The 20,524-nt window shown below is 32.2% G+C and overlaps 2 protein-coding genes across 3 annotated transcripts in view; both read left to right on the forward strand.

Moving 5' to 3' along the window:
- LOC114324296 (transmembrane protein 18) overlaps nucleotides 1–20,524 on the forward strand; it is a 105,477-nt gene that overhangs the window by 69,170 nt on the left and 15,783 nt on the right. The window contains exon 4 of one of the 2 annotated variants that reach the window (XM_028272104.2): nucleotides 304–14,948. The exons of the other annotated variant lie outside the window; for it this stretch is intronic. Within the exon in view, the coding sequence (XP_028127905.1) occupies nucleotides 304–420 (117 nt within the window). The 3' untranslated portion in view covers nucleotides 421–14,948. Of the gene's footprint in view, nucleotides 1–303; nucleotides 14,949–20,524 lie in introns of those variants that run through there. 2 annotated transcript variants of the gene reach the window in all.
- LOC126881777 (uncharacterized) lies at nucleotides 17,586–18,599 on the forward strand. Its single transcript, XM_050646282.1, has 2 exons — nucleotides 17,586–17,846; nucleotides 17,911–18,599. The coding sequence occupies exons 1-2, from the start codon at nucleotides 17,586–17,588 to the stop codon at nucleotides 18,481–18,483; spliced, it is 834 nt and encodes a 277-aa protein (XP_050502239.1). The 3' UTR covers nucleotides 18,484–18,599.

The raw sequence follows: 20,524 nt of genomic DNA on the forward strand, positions 1-20,524 counted from the left end.
AATTTAATTGCGGTGAATTTTTATTTGGGTGTTTTTGTTGTAAAGTTAAAATCTTCGGAGTTATAGAGCAATAATTGAAAAAAATACGATTTGTCGGCGCCATTTTGTTTATAAAAAAAGTAGCACACTATCTGCGGACTTTGCATACCTATATTGTTAATATATAGGATCTTATAATTCGATTCCAGCAATAAAATTGCTGGTAAATAACTTTTCCATGAATTTTGCTAATTAACCCAGAGTATAATAATTGTATCACGTCTTTCATTTTAACAATTATTCTTATGATCTATCTGCTTGTAGGGAAGCTGGCTGTACCAGTCCACCCAGCTGATGACAAACTTGAAGGTAGCGCAGCTGAAGGAACAACTCCGGAAGGAACAAGAGATAAAAGACAAGAAAAAGCCGAAGGAGGAATGAGACGCAACGATACTAGTATTCGTATTTTGCTTTTTAAGATCTACAGTTCTCCGAGAGTTAATACTAGACCTTAAGGCCACTTACTAACACTTTTTTCCTAGTATTATTGAGTCATATGACAATAATTAATACAAATTTGACTGTTGGTGTGTATTTAAGGCCAAAAACATGTCATTAACTTTCATTAGATACATTAATTTGCTGATATAACTTATCATACAGTTAACTCGTTCTGTACTCACGACGACAGTGTGTCGTCACGAGGGCTTCATCAAGGGTACTGACGACGCACGAGTGTCGGCGGTAGTACCGCGTTACTAAGTGAACCATTTAAATACGTGGTACCAGCCATGTGACGTTTGTTCAAGATGGGCATCGAACGTGTCAATAGAATGAGTGGACGAAAAAACAGTTTTTAGTTTTTAATAGGTGCTTATATTCTAGGAAGAGATGATGTACAGTGTAGTACGAATAAAGAGAGAGAGAAAAAAATTGTTGCTATTAATTTAGTTTTATACGTTTTAATATTGTATGAGTTCTGGATGTTTATCCATTCTTCTTTGGATTTACATCTCCTTCTCATCCCTTGACTCCTTCTGATGACACTCTAAATATTGTTACAATAGCTCGAGCCTGTGTCAGATATACGGCTTCTTGTAAGGGTTTTTCCACCAAAGTCTTCATTTAGTCTGTCCATCGTGTTGAAGATCTTACTTTTGGTCATCCACAGCTTTCCCACAACGCACCACTTCCTTCCCTTTGATGCAAAGTGTTCTAATTCTTCCTCCTGCTAGCATGCTACTTCATAGAGTCCTATTGTTTTCAATTCTTATTCTTAGTTTCTTGAAGCACTGTTCCAATTTACAAGGAAACGGAAGAATTTTTTCTGAACTCACTCTTTTACTCCCCAGTGCATAAATCTTTGGATATCGAAAGTAATCAATTAGAACAATAGTGTCAACAAGTTGATCTGATAAGTAACCTCCTTTGCAATGGAAAACATGTTTTCCTGAAAATTATTTTATTTTATTCGATATAGTCTCCTTTTAACTCAATACAATGATTCCAGCGATTTTCCAGCTTCTTTATACAGTTCGAATAATACAATTCTGGAACCTCTGCAAAACAGTTAATTGTTTCGACAATTATCTATTCGTTCGAGCTGAATTTTTTATTTAAGAGACATCTATTCAGATTTGGTAACACATAATTAATAATCGAATGAAACCAAACCAGGGGAATAAGTCGGATGAGAAAGCAATTCGAAGCCCAACTGATGAATATTTGCCATTGTCACTCTTATGAGTGGGGGCATTGTATTGGAGAACCAACACACTTTCTTCGGTATATGGGGCCGTTTCTCGCTGAGTTCGGTAATGTACAATAATATTGGCTATTGATAGTTTCACCTTTTTCAAGATAGTCAATTACAATTATGCCTTTGCAATCCCCAAATACCTTTCCTACCCATTGATCTACTCTTGGCTGTTTCGAAACACTTTGGCCGGTTTCAGTCCACTGCCGTGCGTTTATTCTGTTCTCTGGTGTGTAGTGGTAGATCCAGATTTCATCAACGGTTGCCAATCGACGCCAAAAGTCCGACGCATTGCGCTTAATAAGGTCCAAACACTTCTGACAAGTGTATAAAGGTTGAAATTACATGTACAAACAAAAGAAATGTCAAAAGGACACCAAATCACATGATAATCATGGATAGAGGGATGGATGTATCAATTATTGAATGGACTATGACTTAGGAACAACTCAACCTAGAAAAGAATTATGTCTGCAATTTTAAGTATTGGTGAAGGCATCATAAAAATATTTATTGGGCAGGTGGATTAGTTGTTTGACTCCTCTGCCTAAGTATTCCTGAATGTTCGGTTTAATATTCGTTTATCGCTTTAGGTATCTTATATTGTGGATTGCATTGTCCATTACAAGAGTTTATAGGTATTTACTGGTCTTCAAATCCGGTAGTTGATTACTTCTTGACTCTCTGTCTGTTCCAGTGATTCTTCTTGTAAGTTTGTTGGGATATGTAGCATTGTCTAGCCACCACACGATACATTTACCTAAATACTGTTAAAATGATCTCTGCAGAGTTATTTTTGTGTCAAACAATTTTACATTGACTGACAAAAAGTAATCTTCGTTCTTTTATGTTAAATAATAGATAAATATTTCATATGACTCAATGATATCATCTTTCGGAAAGCCGAATTTTTGTGGGAAAACAATCGTTTTATAGTTACCACTTGTTATTACTCACGAAGCAGTTACGTAGTGAACGGAGTATCAGTATTTTAATAATTGACATATTTATAGCAGTTCGTGCACTGTTAAGAGAGATTATGAGAGCAATGATATAGTCACATAGTAGAAACGTTTATCGCGGTCACATTGAGTCTTATTTGTGGCTTTTAAGAGAAAATTGTATGCTTAAAGAACAAAATAAATGCGGTAGTCTCCTTCAATTTTCGGTCGGATACAGAATAGTAGGTCTAATAAATAATAATCATTTGGAGCCATGCCTGGACTGTAACGTTGATGACATGACGTCCTAAGTTCTACTGACAGTTGATATTTGACAATCTCTTCCACAAGTAGGTTTTGCACACGTATTTTTCAGTGGAATACATCAAACTTAATCGTTATAGAAAACTAAAAGTGTTGTTAAGGCCAAAGGCTCCTTTACCAAACCGAAATTTAAATAAGCTTAAAACCCCAAATAGGATGCTGAGATTTTTGGTGACTAATTGATGCCTACTCGATAAATTATATATTTTTAACAAAATCAATGGGAAAATCCCAGTCTGGGTGTATACCATAATTAAAAATCATACAGAAGTAAAAACTTCGTTTGTACAATGGTATAAAAAGTTTATTAAAAAAACTATTAAAAAGTCATCCAAAAGAATTCGCAAAACGTTTTCGATCTAGATCAGATCATCTTCAGTGCGTTCTGCTTAGTAGATGAAACTAGCAACCTTATAAAATTGGTAACATCGAGAAATATGGTTTACATGTTAATAATGTGATATTTGTAGCGACTCCCAAGTCGATGTTAAAAGATTAAATTTGTTAGGTTGATCTGTGTCCATTGAACTGGCAAGAACCACACGTTCTTATCGAGCAGGGAACCATGTTGCCCTTTGAGCACTCTTAACAAATTTAATCTTTTGACATCGACTTATAGTCGCTACAAATATCACATTATTAACATGTAAGTAAACCATATTTCTCGTTGTTACCAATTTTATAAGGTTGCTAGTTTCATCTACTAAGCAGAACGCACTGAAGATGATCTGATCTAGATCGAAAACGTTTTGCGAATCCTTTTGGATGACTTTTTAATAAACTTTTTATACCATTGTACAAACGAAGTTTTTACGTTTGTATGATATATTTTTTACTTTAAAACGAATAACCCAGTGGGTAAAGGACCACAGGGTAGATCACCAAAGCGATGGCCAGAATGCTGGACCTCATCGTCCGGGGAAGACTTGATGGTAATGAACAGGCAGTAGCCTACTAGCATTACCGATCATGCTAGAAAGAAGAAGAATTTTAAAATGTAAGGATAATAAATAATGCTCCATACTTGGAGCCATGTTCGGATTATAAGATTGATATTCCAATTCTGGAAAGATCCATAGTGGGTGTAACAATTGATAATCCAAACGCTTTGAACGAATATTACCCCTGAATGTATGCTCTATACAGCAGAGAGTTGACAGAATTTGATTGAGAGTTAATAGTGTTTTATTGACAGTTGACAACATATTCCACGAACTTGATAGCTTGACAGGTTTAGAATTTGTTATGCCTACCTCATCAGTTATATATTTTAGACCCAAAATTGGATCACCGAACCAAAATCTCACATTAACATTGTGTCATAACTACATGACATGAGTTTCAGTAAGAACAAGATTGAAACAATCTACGTTAAAGGAAAAACTTTAAGAAATTACCCAGATACAATAATTGTAATAAAAAAAGAATGTGTGTACTTTGTACGCACGTAAGAAATTATACTTCTATTATATGATTTCAAGGAAATCAATATACTTTAAACAGTTTATTTATATTTAATTTAATTATTAAACTAATTTTAATACTTACTACTTTCCAAAAATTTTTATTAAAACAATACCAAAAATTAAAAAAAAATAAAAGAATGAAACACACACAAACACATTGAAAAATGCCACAAAGAAATGATTTCTGAACAATAATTGTTGCCAAAAATTTTAACTAAATACGTATTTTCTGAAAAAATTATATAATAATATACTTACATTCATAAAATGTATAAAAAAAATAAAAAATAGTAACTTGCATTGGGGATCGAACCCGCTTCCCGTCGATCCCGCCGATTGAAATTCGAAGTGCTTTCTAATTGCGCCACCTTCGCGCATCTGTCATGTGGGAATATACACCAACTGAACGTTTACACCATAAACTTTTTGACAGTTGTTTATTACTTATATGAATTTAATCAAATTAGTTTGATTTTTGGGGAATTAAAGGAATATTTTGTGGAATAACAATATATTAGTTGAATATCGGTAGAAATTTTGATAGTAATCAAATTATGTAAATCAAAGCATTACATACTATTTTGGTAGATTCATTTTAAATTTTCCAAATAGGTAGGTACCTATGTAATTTTTTATTAGGATACTGGAACATTTACATTTATTACGTACCTGTCGTTTTTAAAAACTATTTAAAAAGTCTCTACAATTATAAACTTGCTTTTTTCTCTGCCATCATAACAATAAAAACTAATATACATAAAGTTTTTTTATCCATAATCTCCATATTGAACAATTATTGACAGATGATTTTAACACCCAATCAGATCCCGTATAACGTTTGAGCGACTAATACCATATAGCGACTAATACAATATACTGTCGGTGTGCGCATGCGCTAGGGAATGTAAAAATTCACCCTCGTGCCTCAAGAAGTATAATCAAAAATTGTTTCTATTACGGGACCAATATCTAACATCTTTAACGTACTATTTTCTCTTATTTGTTATCATTGATTATGACTCATTTACTTACATATATTGACAATCTATATTAGATACTGCTGGTGTAGTGTCTCTAATACCATCATTACTGTCAATGTTGTGGCAATTTTATAAAGTAAGAATGTGTGTGTGACCTCACTTGGTGTCGGTTTGTAAGGTCTTGAATTATGATCTTGTCAGTTTTGAAATAAAATGCAATACAATAGAATTCTTCAGAGCAGCGGTAGATATATTGTTAGATAGATAGCGGCAGATAATTATTGTGCAAAAGTAAAGCAAAGCAAAAATTATTTATTATCAATTCAAGTAAAAATGCTAAATATGAACAAAAGTTGTATACAAGGGACACGCTATAATTATAGGAGAGAAGATTATTTTATGATTCCAAATGAGACAAATTTTCACAAAAAAGAAAGCTTCTGTTGGAGTGAAAGTAAAGAGAAGATAAACTCCAACAGAAGTAGAAAAAAGAAAGAAACTAATGTGTAACTAAATGGGAACAAAAAGGCAATAAAAAAGAAAATAGCTTCTCGTTGGAGAAGTTGAAGTAATGAAAACATGTCAAAAAGAAAAGGTTGCTTCTACGTTGAGAAGCCGAAGTAACAAAATACTACTTTTTGCAGTAGTACTTGTATGGGGAATGAAAATTGAAAATGATAAGATGAAAGAGTGGGATGGACTGATAATAGATATATGAATGGACAGAGGCTTTCTTTTTTAAAAATCCACGAGGAAAAATTTAGGATTGCACTGATGATGATCGGTCAACCGATTGAAAACTAGTTCTGTCTTTGATGTAGCCCTGTATAGGGATTTTAACAAATATACCTTTTATAAAGGATTTTATGCTTTCTTTTTTGATACATTGGCGCCCAACGTCGGGCGCCGACAACGACCTGAATTAACCGAACAAATGAACTAAAGCGAATAGACAACAAAATATCTGGGAAACAAGCAATTAATAATACAAAATAAATATCAAACCAAGAATAAAGTATAAAAACCTAATTTTCTGGGCGTATTCCTTGTTTTAGTATTTACCTTTTCTAGTCATCATCACTATCTACTTTGATCTGCTGTTCGTTGACAGGCATGCAAAATTGGCCGTATCCATCCTTGAGTGTCCAGTTGTCGATCTCTTGCATCTCGTGCTAGCCAACTCCATTCAGTTTGCCTCTGTCTATTCATATATCTATTATCAGTTCATCTTAATTCCCCTTCCTTCAACTTTCTTCATCTTACCATTTCCCCCCTACATAATGCTACCACAAAAGTAGTATTTTCATTACATAGGCTTCCCAACGTAGAAGCCCTTCACTTTGATACATTTAGTATTTATTTCTTTTCCTTACTTCTGTTGGAGTTTATCATTCTCTTTATTTTCACTCCAACAGAAGTTCTCTTTTTTATTACAAGACACAACTATGTTATAGGAAAGAAATGTATAAAAGTTTAAGAGTCCAACTATTTTTTAGAAGAAAATAGTGAACAGGGAGAAAGAACAAAGCTAGAAACAAATTGAATGTTATAATGTAGAAATAAAAAAAAGAAAAACAATTATTTCGATCAAAAAACGTGATATTGAAAGAAAAAAATGTCCTGATATATCTGGGTTATTGATGAAAAACTGAACTGTCGGTGGCCTTACATACCGTTAAGCTAAAGGTAACTCGTATGTACAGAATTATGTGTATGTCAAAGATTTTAAAGGTCAATGAGTAACCATAACTATTTATGAAATGTCATTGTTAACGTTACAGTCTGGGAACTTTTGTAAGTTGTACCTAATTGCCACAACTAATAACACTAATGGCACTATTATAGACACAATATGTTCTAGCTAAAACTAGCATCACAACGCTTAGACAAGCTTCTTCATGCTCTTTTAGTGCTCGTCATAAGTTCAACGCAAAAACCATAGACATAATAAAAATAGACTAGGTAAGGTATGGACCGCTCTGTGAATAGAGGTGAAACGCCAATATTCAACATTGCGTGGTCAAGCTATCTTGACTACTCAATGTTGAGTATGTAAGAGAGCTAGATAGACCACTATTTAGCTCAGGATGCCTTTGTCTATTCTTATTATGTCTATGGCAAAAACGAATCCGTTATACGTCACTGTCGCAGTGCTGTACAGTATCCACCATCGAATTACGCCTAATATTTTAGATTAGGGCTTTAAAGTGCATTTACAATTTTTAAGTACTTACATTAAGTCAAATATATGAGGATATAAGTTTAGTTGTTACAGTGTTAAGGTAAAGATATTCATGTTACGTTCTAAGCTTTGTATTTACATTATTTTTATCATTGACGTGGTTATTTTTAAGTGTTTTAATTTAATCCGGAAATTTGAAATGTAGAAAATTAACGATGAGCAGACTTTGAGTCGCTAAACCTACCCTAATGCTAGCCCAGTGGCGGATCTACGGAGGAGCGAAAATAGGAGACAGCCTCCACCCAAAGGTCCAAAATTTAAAGAAAAAAATTGTCGAAACAAAAATGTGTTAGCTGACATAAATCTTAAACCATAGACAGACAATTCAATCCAGTAAACCCGCTAGTTAAGAAAATTAGGGGAACTTAACGCATTTAAGTTATTAGGGAACATCCATAACTATGTCGTAAAAATTTTGGACTTTTTAATACCCTCCCCCTCCCCCCTTCCGTTGTAAAACGCCGTTTACAGTTGACCTCATACCGACGTCGCAATTGCAACTCATGACCCCCCTTTTTAGTGATTTTTTTTTAATTCCTTGTTATTTCTGGATTTTTTAAAGTTAGCTATCAAAGTTTATTTACGAATGTATCCAAATCAGTATTACTATGTAGCTCATTAATATCCGCGTACTTTTTTCTCTTAATTCACTGTATAACTAATTAGCTTTATTGGGACAAAAGACAATACTTTTTATCGGAGTTCCTATGCTCTCTTAACTGCATCATATAAATCCTGATACTTATTTTGTCTTGATTTCAATACCATTTCTTTTATTAAGTATAAATACAATGTATTAACTAAATAAAATAGAATATTTTATTTCTATTCATTCTTGTAGAATTGTTTCACACAGAGTATTCAGAAAATAAATGAACAGTTTTATATGTATTGCTTCCAGACGCTGTTCTGTACGTTGTTCTGTAGAAGCGTTTGTTTAAATACATAGAACAATGTTTTATTGTTTGTTATTCTGTACAAAACTGCTAGCAATATTATTAGGCTGTGAGTGATAAAAACGAAATGAAAAGTATGCGATAAAAGTAATATACCTACTAATTCTTTTTAATTCTAAAATAGGGTAATTTTTTATATTCGTGAACATCAAACGACGTCGGATGTGCACTCATGGCCCCCTCCCCCCTGTCGTATACCGTCGTAATAAGCAAAGACCTCTCCCCCTTTTCAACGACGTAGTTTATGGATGTTCCCTTATTTATGTCTTTTATGTAGTTTGGGCTTATCTTTTTTATGTCTTCTCGTTTTTATTTCATTGGAAGCTCCCCCTCCCCCATAGATCTGCCACTGTGCTAGCCTGAGATATCGAGAAAATGTGTCACCTATTGCCAGATGACCTATTCTCGATTTTGTTTAAAGGTTTCCTCGATAACTCAGTGGGCGGAGCTAGTAAGACTATCGGGACAGATAATTTTCCCACGTTTTAGCGACCCAATGGGACTTTTTAATTAGTCCAGGAACCGAAGCTTTTCACCTCGCAATTTTTACAGAATGGATCGATTTGCTTGGAAATTTGAGAATAAGTAGTGGATAGTCCAAGGATCAAAATCTATATGATGCCGAAAGGCGCTTTTACCATGGGGGTGGCTAAACTTTTTATTATATTTTGACCGCAAAAGTTGATAAAAACATTCATTCTAAGCTAAAAATGTTCTAATACATTTTTTTGATAATATTAATAGTTTTCGATTTATTCACTATCGAAAGTGTTAGTTTTATATCGAAAAAATCAATGTTTTTCGATAATACTCATTTACGATTCACTTAATTTTTGCCGTAGAAAAAATTTTTTAAACTAAGTTCTTGGGAATTAAATATCCTACAATTTCATGTTTAAAAATTTTTTCGTATGAAGAAAAAGGCATTTTTTACCAAACCGTATTGAAGAAAATGGCATTTTTTACCAAACTACAAAAAAATCGTTATTCTCTTTTAATTCCAGTTTTCTAAAAGCTAATCATTCAAGCCAGTCAAACTTCTAGAATCTGTTATTAATACATAAATAAAGAAGAATGAATAAGGTCAATGATTAAAAACACCGCTAACTTACATTACTATGCTTCCAATTATTGGATTTCTCCTTTTTTTTTTCAAAAGAATATATTGATTTTTTAACCGTAACTTTTTTATTTTTTATCTTGAATGTTTAGTAAAAAAGAGTTTTCTAGGTTTTTACAAGATCTATAAGCCTATTAATAATAAATCTTTTTAAAATCCTCAGTCGCAAAAAGAAGTGACTTTGAAAGGGTTGATAAAGGTGATTTATGCATGTTGTTTCAAGTTTTAATTGTCAATAGCTCACTCAATTTTTGCCATAGAAAAAATTTTTGCAAACCAGGTTCTTGGGAATTAAATAGCCTACACTTTCATATTTAAACATTTTTCGAATCTCTGATGCTAATCTTTCTATTCTGAAGAAAAAGCCAGTTTTTTCCAAACTACAAAAATTCGTTATTCGCATTTAACTCCATTTTTTTAAAAACTAATCATTCTAAGCCAGTCAAACTTCTATAATCTATTAACAATACATAAATATGATTAATTATTTATATGGGAAATAAGCCACAATTAAAATGAAAAAAATAATTTTATTAAAAAATTTTTTTAGCAGAAAAACAATTGTTAACATCTGTTTTATTAAAAAATGATTATCCTTTATCGTTTATAAATAAGGAATTGTCAAGATTGGATCGAATGGAACAGAACAACTTAGAACGGGATCCTACAACATTCACAAGAAATAATACGAGGAAAATATCAATACCATATATAAAAGGACTATCCGAGAAACTTAAAACAATAGGAAATAAATTCAACATTTCAACAACATTCAAAACAACAAACACATTGAGATCTATTCTATCTAAAACTAAACCTAACAATGATCAAGAAAGAACAAAGAATTGCATTTATAAAATACCTTGTGAATGCGCACAATTTTATTTAGGTGAGACATCAAGACCATTAGACGTTAGAATAAGTGAACATCAATCTTATATTAAAAATAGAGAATTTGATAGATCTCAAATATGTCAACACGCATGGGATAATGAACATAGAGTTCAGTGGAGAGATTCAAGTATAGTCCTGAAAGAATCAGATAGTAAAAAGAGAAAAATCAAAGAAGCGGCTCTAATTCTACTAAATGAAACCAATTGTGTCGCAAATTCCTCGGTAGAATGCAGTAGGATGTGGTTGCCCATACTGAAAGAGGAAGTCAACAGAAAGAAAATACCAAGATTAGTAAGTCAATAACATCGAGCTGGTACATATTTTATATTTTAGTATTACTTATATATCTAGTATTAGTAATATTATTTATAATTTGAACATGTTACAAGTCAGAATTTGGTATTATTTTTTGAGAGTAAATTAAATGTAAGACCAAATACTTACGATTTCGGGATAGTATCACAGGGTTTTTTCCTGGTTTTCCCTTGTGATTTACTATGAAGTCTCTAACGCGAGAATTTTACTGTCGTTGCATTTGGTTGTCTTTTTAAAGACAGATCACATGCTATAATTTTTTTGTGACGGATATTCTTGAGTTGGGGTTGATTTCATGTAATCGAATGAACTATCTTTCAGTAAGTCGTCCCAGGAACGCAACTCATAAATATTGACAATATCATTTTAAAGTCTTCTACTTTAAAATGTATAATATATGTCTAAATTGCCAATATAAATGAGTCAGATTAAATAAATTATTAGAAGAATTTTTTTGCTTAGCAACAACATTTTTGTTTATTTAGTAATATTTTGTATTTTGACAACGGCACCCGATTTGGGCGTCGAAACGTTAATAAAATTATTTTTTTCATTTTAATTGTGGCTTATTTCCCATATAAATAATTAATCATAAAAATGCCACAAGGAAATAGCTTCAGAACAATACATAAATAAAGAAGGCCAAATAAGGTCAATGACTAATTTTAAATAGGGTGGTGATTAGGAGGTTGCTTCCGATCACTTTTTCGCTGAAAAAAAATAGGGACTGACATTCTTTTTTTTATTATAAGTCACATAATTTTTGAGCTAGAGACTTTTTTATTCCCGGAGATAGATATTTTTAAATACTTTAAATTGGTTTGAACAAGTTATCCTCGAAAAATGCATAGTTTTCCCGTCTTTTGACTTTGAAACTAAGATATGTAGCATTTGACGAACATGAGCTAGTTTTGAAAAGTTGTTCTGATAAAACGAAAAATTTTGAGTTATTAGCAGAAAACTGATTAAAAACATTAATTTTTTTATATAAAACTAACACTTTTGATAGCGAATAAATCGAAAACTATTAATTTTATCATCAAAATGTATAGAACATTTTTTGCTTAGAATAAATGTTTTTATCAACTTTTGTGGTCAAAATATAAAAATCACCCCCGTGATGGGGTGGCAACCGCCCCCACGGTAAAACCGCCTTTCGGCATCATATAGATTTTGATCCTTGGACTATCCAGTACTTATTCTCAAATTTTCAAGCAAATCAATCCATTCTGTAAAAATTGCGAGGTTTTGTCCTATTATAAGCTTCATTACTTGGACTAAATTGCTGAGTATATTTTTCATTAAACATTTATCAGTATATTCTTGCATTGCGTCACAATCACTTTGTTGTTGCGTTCCTTGTTGATATTAAATTTTTCCCAGTATTCTGGTTGTTACTTTTGTTTCTCCACACCTCTTCTTCACAGTTAAAGTATGTTTGCACATTCTACTTTAATTTTAGCGAGTTTCTGTATGATCCCAGATGGACTTAAGTCAGCAGATACTGCTGGCCACTAAATTTAGCAAATTTTACTATATTTCTTACAATTTTTTCTACATTTGTACTACGATTATCTTGTTATAATCGACAAACCCCAGAATATAAAATATGAGCTGTTTTTGAGATACTTTTCACAAAACTGTTAAATTCGTCGTTACTTTGCTATCTATATCAAACTTCTGAGCTGTTTTTAAACAATAAAGAGCTGTTTTGTACATCTCTTTCATCCGGGGAAGGCAACAACACGGCGAGCTAATGACATACACTGGTCGCAAGCAAATATTGGTAAAGTAGTACCAGCTGTCTAAGAGACTTAACATTCAGCTCAGCAGGGTGCTATTGTTGGATGTGTGGAATTCCGTAAACAAGGGATCTATCTGTTTTATGAAACGATCCCTTGTTTATGTAATTTCATACCTCCAATAATAGCACCCCGTTGAGCTGAATATTAATGACTCTTTTAGATACCTGGTACGGGTATAAATATCTTCAATATTGTGAACGTCTTAATTATAATAAAACATACTGAACAATTTGATGTTAGGAAATTATATATTTATTTTTTACTAAAAAATGGTATATTTGACAGTTTACTGAAGGAAAAAAATTAAAAATTTAACTTAAGTTACAGTTTCCGAACGTTGTAAGTACCACTCGCAATTTTTAATTCACATTTTGACTATCTTACCCGTTAAATGTTTTTATAAGTGCAGCTGGATCGTATTTATTATAACCCTAATTAATTATAAAAGATATTGACGTCATAATGACAAAACTTGCTGTGATGCCAAGTTATTTGCATTTGATGTACTGAAAAATGAATTGGATCAAATCCATGTACAGAAACTGATAGTTAATTCACAAATCGTCTATTAAGCGATATCGGTTACAATTGAACGGATTAGAAGTAAAAGGGTTTAAGTGCACTTTTCTAAAAATATGATCGAAGTACAGATTCGCATACTTAAATGGTATTTTAACTTGGTGGTAAAAGGATTCAAGCATATTTCGCCCTACAGTCGCCATTACATTTAATTTAATGAAAACAATAATTGCATTTCGCATTGGTAATTAAAATGATTTAAGTGCGCTTGAACCGTTTTACCACAAAACTATTTTCAGTATTCTGTAAAAACAAGTAGCAGTAAACGGGTTTAAGTGCGCTTGAATCATTGTACCACAAAACTATTTTTAGTATTCTGTAAAAACCTCATGTTAATACAGGATTAATTTCAAATAAATAAATATTAGATTTGTACCGAATTTTGAAGACTAATTATGCAAAATTAATATGCAACGTGCCAGTTGTAGTTACACTGTGGATAACAGCTGCGATAAAAATGATTAGTAATAGTTAAAATCTGCACTTGAACCGTTTTACCAGTAACATTTATCAACGCCATGTACCGATTCAAGTGCATTTTAAGTAAGAGTAATAATATATCCTTATATTTTTATTATTTTATAGAACATAGACTTGTTTAATGACTCCTAGAATTTAACAACTTTGAAGCTGATTATCTCAGAATCAGAACTATCAAAACTGCACTTAAACCCTTTTACGTCTGACCCCCTCAATTGTGGAAAAAGTGATTGTTGCGTTAAAATAAATTAAATAGAATTAAAACTATTTAAACTATTTAAACCGACAATCACATTGACTAACAGTTAACTTTTCTTCATTTGTAGCAGTCCAACAATTAAATCGAGGACTTTTGAGTATGCAATGCTGCATACACTACCAACCTCAGGAAACAAAAAGCACTATAATTAAATGCAATTTTATGTAATAGTTACAAATTGTGAAGTCATTATTGGTGAACCCTGTCACATGTCATTGACGTCACCGGCTATTTATAATAAACACTATATCGTTTAGGTTCTTTCTCTTCCGTTAATTTGTTGTTTATTTCTAACTGTAAGTGTAATATTGATAATAAAGCGGAAAATTGTTAAAAAATTCCACTAGTCATTTTGTAAAGGTTAAAACAAAATCCTATGCCATATTGTAGTAACATCGGGTACAATTTTATGAGTAAGTTCTAATAATTGGTTGCTTTTCTTTACTTTTCTTTTGGAGAAAAATCTCCAAAAAAATGCATTATGCATAAAAATTGATTAATGAGGAGAAGAGATTATGGAGGAAATGGTCTTGGTATACATAATTATTTTTTCACACATAAACATAAAGTAAAAAGAAAACTGTTCCTCAGCGCCCTCTTTGGTACGGCGTTAACACTTCTTTCACTTGCATATTCAAAGAGATTTTACCAATGTTTATGAATAGTTTGCCTGTATATGAAAAATTATCTGAAACAATGTAATATACTGTTGTTTGAATTGAAATAAGTAAAAGTTTCAATATTAGAACTTGTTCATGTGCTATAAGCTAGATTTACAGTAAAAAAAGACTGAATGCGTGAAATTTTTAGATTTGTATGTGTATATGTTGACAAATAAATGCTTTGTAAATATTTGGTACATTATTTAAACATATAAGTTATTATTGGACCACTATGGATTGTTTTTAAACCAGGAGGAGTCAACTAAAAAGACAGATTCACACCCAAGAAAGTCACTAGAAAAGCACCAAATACATCTTATTTTTTGGTTGATCATATTAGCCTTCGACTGAAATCGATACATAATTATAATTTTATACTATGTATTATGTTGCTAAAGAGTTCTAAAAACAACTGTTATTTGTATAAAAGTAGACTAAATAAAAAAATAACGCAGAAAACAAAAAATCGTCGATATAACTTAATTAACCTATGTAGTGATGTAAAAAAACGTGTTTTTTTTTGTTTTTAATTGTTTTTTATTAGTTTCTCAACGTAATATTAACAATATCAATATTAGGAGTTGTTTGTAAGCCTAAAAATCACCCAATATTTCAATATTATATCCAAAACATCTAGAAACTCAGTGTTTGACGTTCCTTTTTAAAAAATATTGAAACATTAAACCCTTACTGCCTTTATCTATTATTTTTTTACGTCGTTGCTTTTGGGGAATCACCGAAATTTAGCAGGACGCTCGTATTCGTTGGCGCTGAGAAAACCGGGGAATTACCGATTAGCTTTTGCAGGTGTTCTGTTGTTATTTTGTGATTTACTTGCCTTGTGCCGGAAATATTTGTGTTTAGTGCTTATTTAAGTGTGTTTAAATAAATTAATTATTGCTAATTATATTTTCTGTGTTTTTTGATAATAAATTATTTGTTACCTACTGTAGTGACATTAGTGACAAAAACTGAATGTTTATAATGTCTTCGAATTCGAGTTCTTGTTCTTCGCGGGAATCACGGGGAAGGAAAAGTTGCAAAGTAAGTTCCCTGTTTAAAATGCTAAAAACACAGAAAAAAAAACTCCTCAAGTAGAGTGTACTTTTTGTACACTTCAACTATCAAAAAATGGGACACGTTTGTTGGAACATATTAAAAAATGCCTAAAATGTCCAGAGGAAGTTAAAATAAAGTATGGAGTGACGGAGAGAAAACAACGAAACATTGGACTATTACAAACAATACATGAAAAAAGGGAGGAACAAGTTAAAGGTATGTACCAAAGCTCTAAAAATATTTCCAAATTTCCCTCTTCTTTATTTAGTAGAAATTCCTAAAGATAACCTTACTTTACAGACTTATTTTTAAATTTAATGAATTTGGAAATTTTATTTACAGAAAAACCGAAATCACAATCTAAAGAGGTGTCCGCATTCATGGATAAAATGACACCTGAACAAAAAGTAAAAGCCGATGAACTGCTTAGCCGGGCTATCTATTCAAGTCAAGCACCACTGGCTTTAGTAGAAAATATACAGTGGCAGAAGTTGTTTAAATTTCTCAGACCTGCTTATCAGATACCAACCCGACACCTTGTATCAGGCCCACTATTAGACAGTGAGCACCTACGTGTAAAGGCTATGGTTTCGGAAAACATTGGTAAGATTTAAGTTTTACCATATTTATTAAAATTTATTGTTTCGGCCCTTACTCTGTGAAATTCTGCGTAATAACAATAAATTAAATATTTTTTAGAAAATCCACAAATGACATTAGTTTTAATAATAATCTAATACGGTTCCAACCGGTTTCGATGCCATTGCATCATTACCAAGGAGTGTTGTACAAAATGATGTAATTTGGCATCGACTCCGGTTGGAACCGTATTAGTTCATTAAAACTAATGTAATTTGGGGAATTTTGGAATTTTTAAAAAAATATTTAATTTACTGTTATTATATTTATTAAAACATTGACAATATATAGGCGAGCCGCTGTAAAATTAGCACTGAACAACGTACTACGGACGAAGTTTAACAGGAAAGACCTTGAACAGCAACCCGATGCGGTACATTGTTGTACCACACCGTCCGTCGTATATATTTCAGTAATTTTAGAACGGCCCGACTTTAATATAAGTAAACCTACATTATGCTAGTAGGTTAAAAGTAATTATCTCTTTACTTTAAGCTGGAGCACATTCTGTTGGACTAATGGTGGATGGATGGTCCAATATTAAGAACGAGGCTGTCCTAAACTTTGTTGTAACAACTCCAAAGCCATTCCTTTTTAAAATTATGCCCACAGGCACTGCACCTCATACTGCAGAATATATGGCAAAAACCCTTGGTGCAGTAATACGTGAAATCGGTCCCCGAAAGGTATTTGGTATAGTCACAGACAATGCAGCAAACATGAAAGCTGCTTGGGCCTTGATTGAAAATGATTTTGATAATAACATTTTTACCTATGGATGCTTTGCTCATTCTCTTAATTTAATATTTACCGATCTCAAAAATTTAACAAGTCTGAAATCGTTTACTGCCGATGCTGTTGCCCTTACAAAGGCCATCCGACAAAGCCACATATTATCTGCGTGGGTAAAGGAAAAACAAAACGAATTAAAAATAAGTTGCAGTCTTAAACTCCCAGTGCCTACCAGATGGGGATCATTAGTTCTTTGTCTACAATCATTGCTTGCTAACAAACAAATAATAAAAAGGATGGCTATCAATGAAGAAGTTGAAAAGGCAGTAAGCAAACACCCATCTTTAAAAAAAATGCTCTAAGCGATATATTTTGGGACCGGGTACAAGGATACATTATGCTTCTGGAACCAATTGCTAACACAATTACCTCTGTAGAAGGTGACACACCAACGATTTCAAAATGTCTGCATTTATTTAAAAAAATGGTTAACACCTCATTAGAAAAAGTCACTAAAAGTCCATTGTTATCCAAAGAGGAAGCAGATACAAGGGAAATTTTTGAAAATCGGAAGAAGTTTGCTATTTATAGTGTTCATTTTGTAGCTAACCTTTTGGATCCAAAATATCGTGGCTGCGAACTTAGCTCAGATGAGATGGTAAATTTTTTTAGGTTATAGTGGGTTTTATTTATATTTATATTAATTTTTTTATTTAATGTAGACTGATGCGACAGAAGTCATATACAAGGTAGCACAGAAGATGCCAGATGTCGATGAAGCAGCCGTCTTAGCTGACGTTGTCAATTTTATTGCAAAAGAAGGACTATTCAAAAATGCTTTTCTATGGAATGAGGACACAATTGCAGCTATCAGCCCTATTGCCTGGTGGAGTGGTCTTTGCTCAAATACCGCACTCTCCAAGTTGGCGATTCGTTTTCTAGAGTTGCCAGCGACATCAGCAGCATGTGAAAGATCCTTTTCTTCATATTCGGGAATTCACACCAACAAGAGAAACAGGCTGACCAATACTCGAGCGTCAAAAATCGTGTATGTGGCTCATAATTTAAAATTAATGGCTGAACTACAGCCAAGTGAATCATCCAGTTCAGAATCAATTGCTGGCACTAGCTTCACAGTCAATCCTGCATTAGAATCTGAACCGGAACCAATGATAATATCCAATTCAGATCAGTCGGAATCTGTCTTTGAAAGTGATGAAGAGGAAGCTTCAGAGTCTGAAGAAAATGCAGATAGCGACGGGACGGATCAGTGTTCATTTAAGGGATTCGGTTAATTAATTGAACCTTTTCAATCATTAAGACGTTGTTTTTTTTATTTGATAAATTTTTATTACTTATTTTTGCTTTGATTTTGCAAGTTAACGAATAAACTCTTCTTATTTTGTTTATACCCATGGTCTTTTTATTTAAAGGATTTATACGAAATTAATTATGAAACGAAATAATACTTATTTTGTTATAAAATTATACAGAATATTATATTTATTATATGTTTTTGTCATTAAATAAACTGTACCCACTTAAAAAATCAAAATAAAAAAAACGAAAAAAAAGAATGTGTGTGTACTATGTACGCACGTAAGAAGATATTCTTCTATTATATAATAGGTAATTTAAACGAAGTAAATATACTTAAAAGGTTATTTGTATTTTATTTAAAAATCAAACTAACTTTCTTATCTACCACTTTCAAAAAATTTTTATTAAAACAACCAAAAATAAAAAAAATATGAATCGCCAGGGAATTGAACCCGCAACTTTCCAATCTCAGTGCCAACGCATTTCTAACTACTCCATCGAGGCACTAGAATTAGACATGTAAGTTTCGGATATAATTATACAACACGGCACACGACATATAGTGTAAAAATGTTATGCTTACATTATATTTTATTAATCCAAAAACACAAGAATTATAATAAATAATACATTTCCTAAAACCACTAATATATTCTTTTAATGACTTATTTGCACGGTTACAGATACATACATACCTATCTTGAAAGATTAGCAATGAACTACATACTGTCAGAACTACATACTCTCAGTGTGCGCAGGCGCGCGGTAAATGTACAATTTTACCCTCAATCGATTCGCCGCTAAAGAAGAATATCTTCAAAAAACAAAAAAAACGAAGGCTTCGTTTTTTTTGCAATAAAAAACGGTTTTTTTTTTAAAAACGGTACCGTTTTTTATTGGTTACATCACTAAACCTATGAAATGCCAGTAGTGTCAAAATTTCATAAAAGTTTTTTTATATCTTCTTCAGTTGTCTCCGTTGTTAGGCAAGTTTTCTTTAGGTTTATTTCCATTCCATTCTTTCTATACATTCATGTTACAGTGTTCTCATCATAAAGCTGAAGATATCTTCATCTTGTGGGATTACTATTTGGTCGTCAGCAAAACTTGGGGTATATAGGTATCCGTTTCTTACTGGTATGCCAATTCCTTCGCACTGTTTACATGGTTGCAGGGTTTTTTCCAGGAATATTTTGGACAGGGTAGGGGATGCAGAGCAGTCCCTTTGTCGTCTTAAATACTATAACATTAAGTATGCCCCAAACACGGTGGGCGACATTTTTATGTAACTATCCCAAAAAAGGGGAATAGAATTTTGACAATATGTTGTTATGTCATATTAGGGGATGTTACACAATGAAGGACATGGCCACGGTCGCTCTAGTCTCAGAGATCCAAGGGCTGTGGATTCTTAAAGGATGCTATAGTATACTCTTATTAGCTTAGAAAAAAAATAAAAGAAAAATCGAAATAGGGATGTCAAATAAAAAAAAATAAATATTGGGCGCCACTGGTTACCTCGAGAGAATCAAAAATTTTACAAAATAGAAATATGAAAAGAAAGATAGTATTAAATCAAAATAAAACAAAAAACATAGCCAAATAAAAAAATATATAAAATACTTTAAATTTACAGCAAATATGGTGTAACTTACATTGATTACTCTATACTATACTCAGCAAATTATATATTATTCTTACGATTCAAGAGAGAAGGAAAAGAGAAATATTAAGATGGTAATTAGCAAATAAAACATTATTTATTAAAATAAAAAATGAATTTACGAATCTGTAATCTCAAGGTGTTACAAATTGAGATCGAGATTACCAAACAAATAAATGAAAAGTTCTACATTAAAAAAATACCTTGTAATCATTGTCCTGTGGTTTTCGGTGGTCGATTTCACTGCACAAAAGTCACTCCACAATATTAATAGATACAGCAACAGTACATAATTGATGAAACCAATAGTTCATAAAAAAATTTATGTAGAAAAATTCAGCACTGTATGCATT

The sequence above is a fragment of the Diabrotica virgifera genome, chromosome 3 (assembly GCF_917563875.1).
Source record: "Diabrotica virgifera virgifera chromosome 3, PGI_DIABVI_V3a".
Lineage (NCBI taxonomy): Eukaryota > Metazoa > Arthropoda > Insecta > Coleoptera > Chrysomelidae > Diabrotica > Diabrotica virgifera.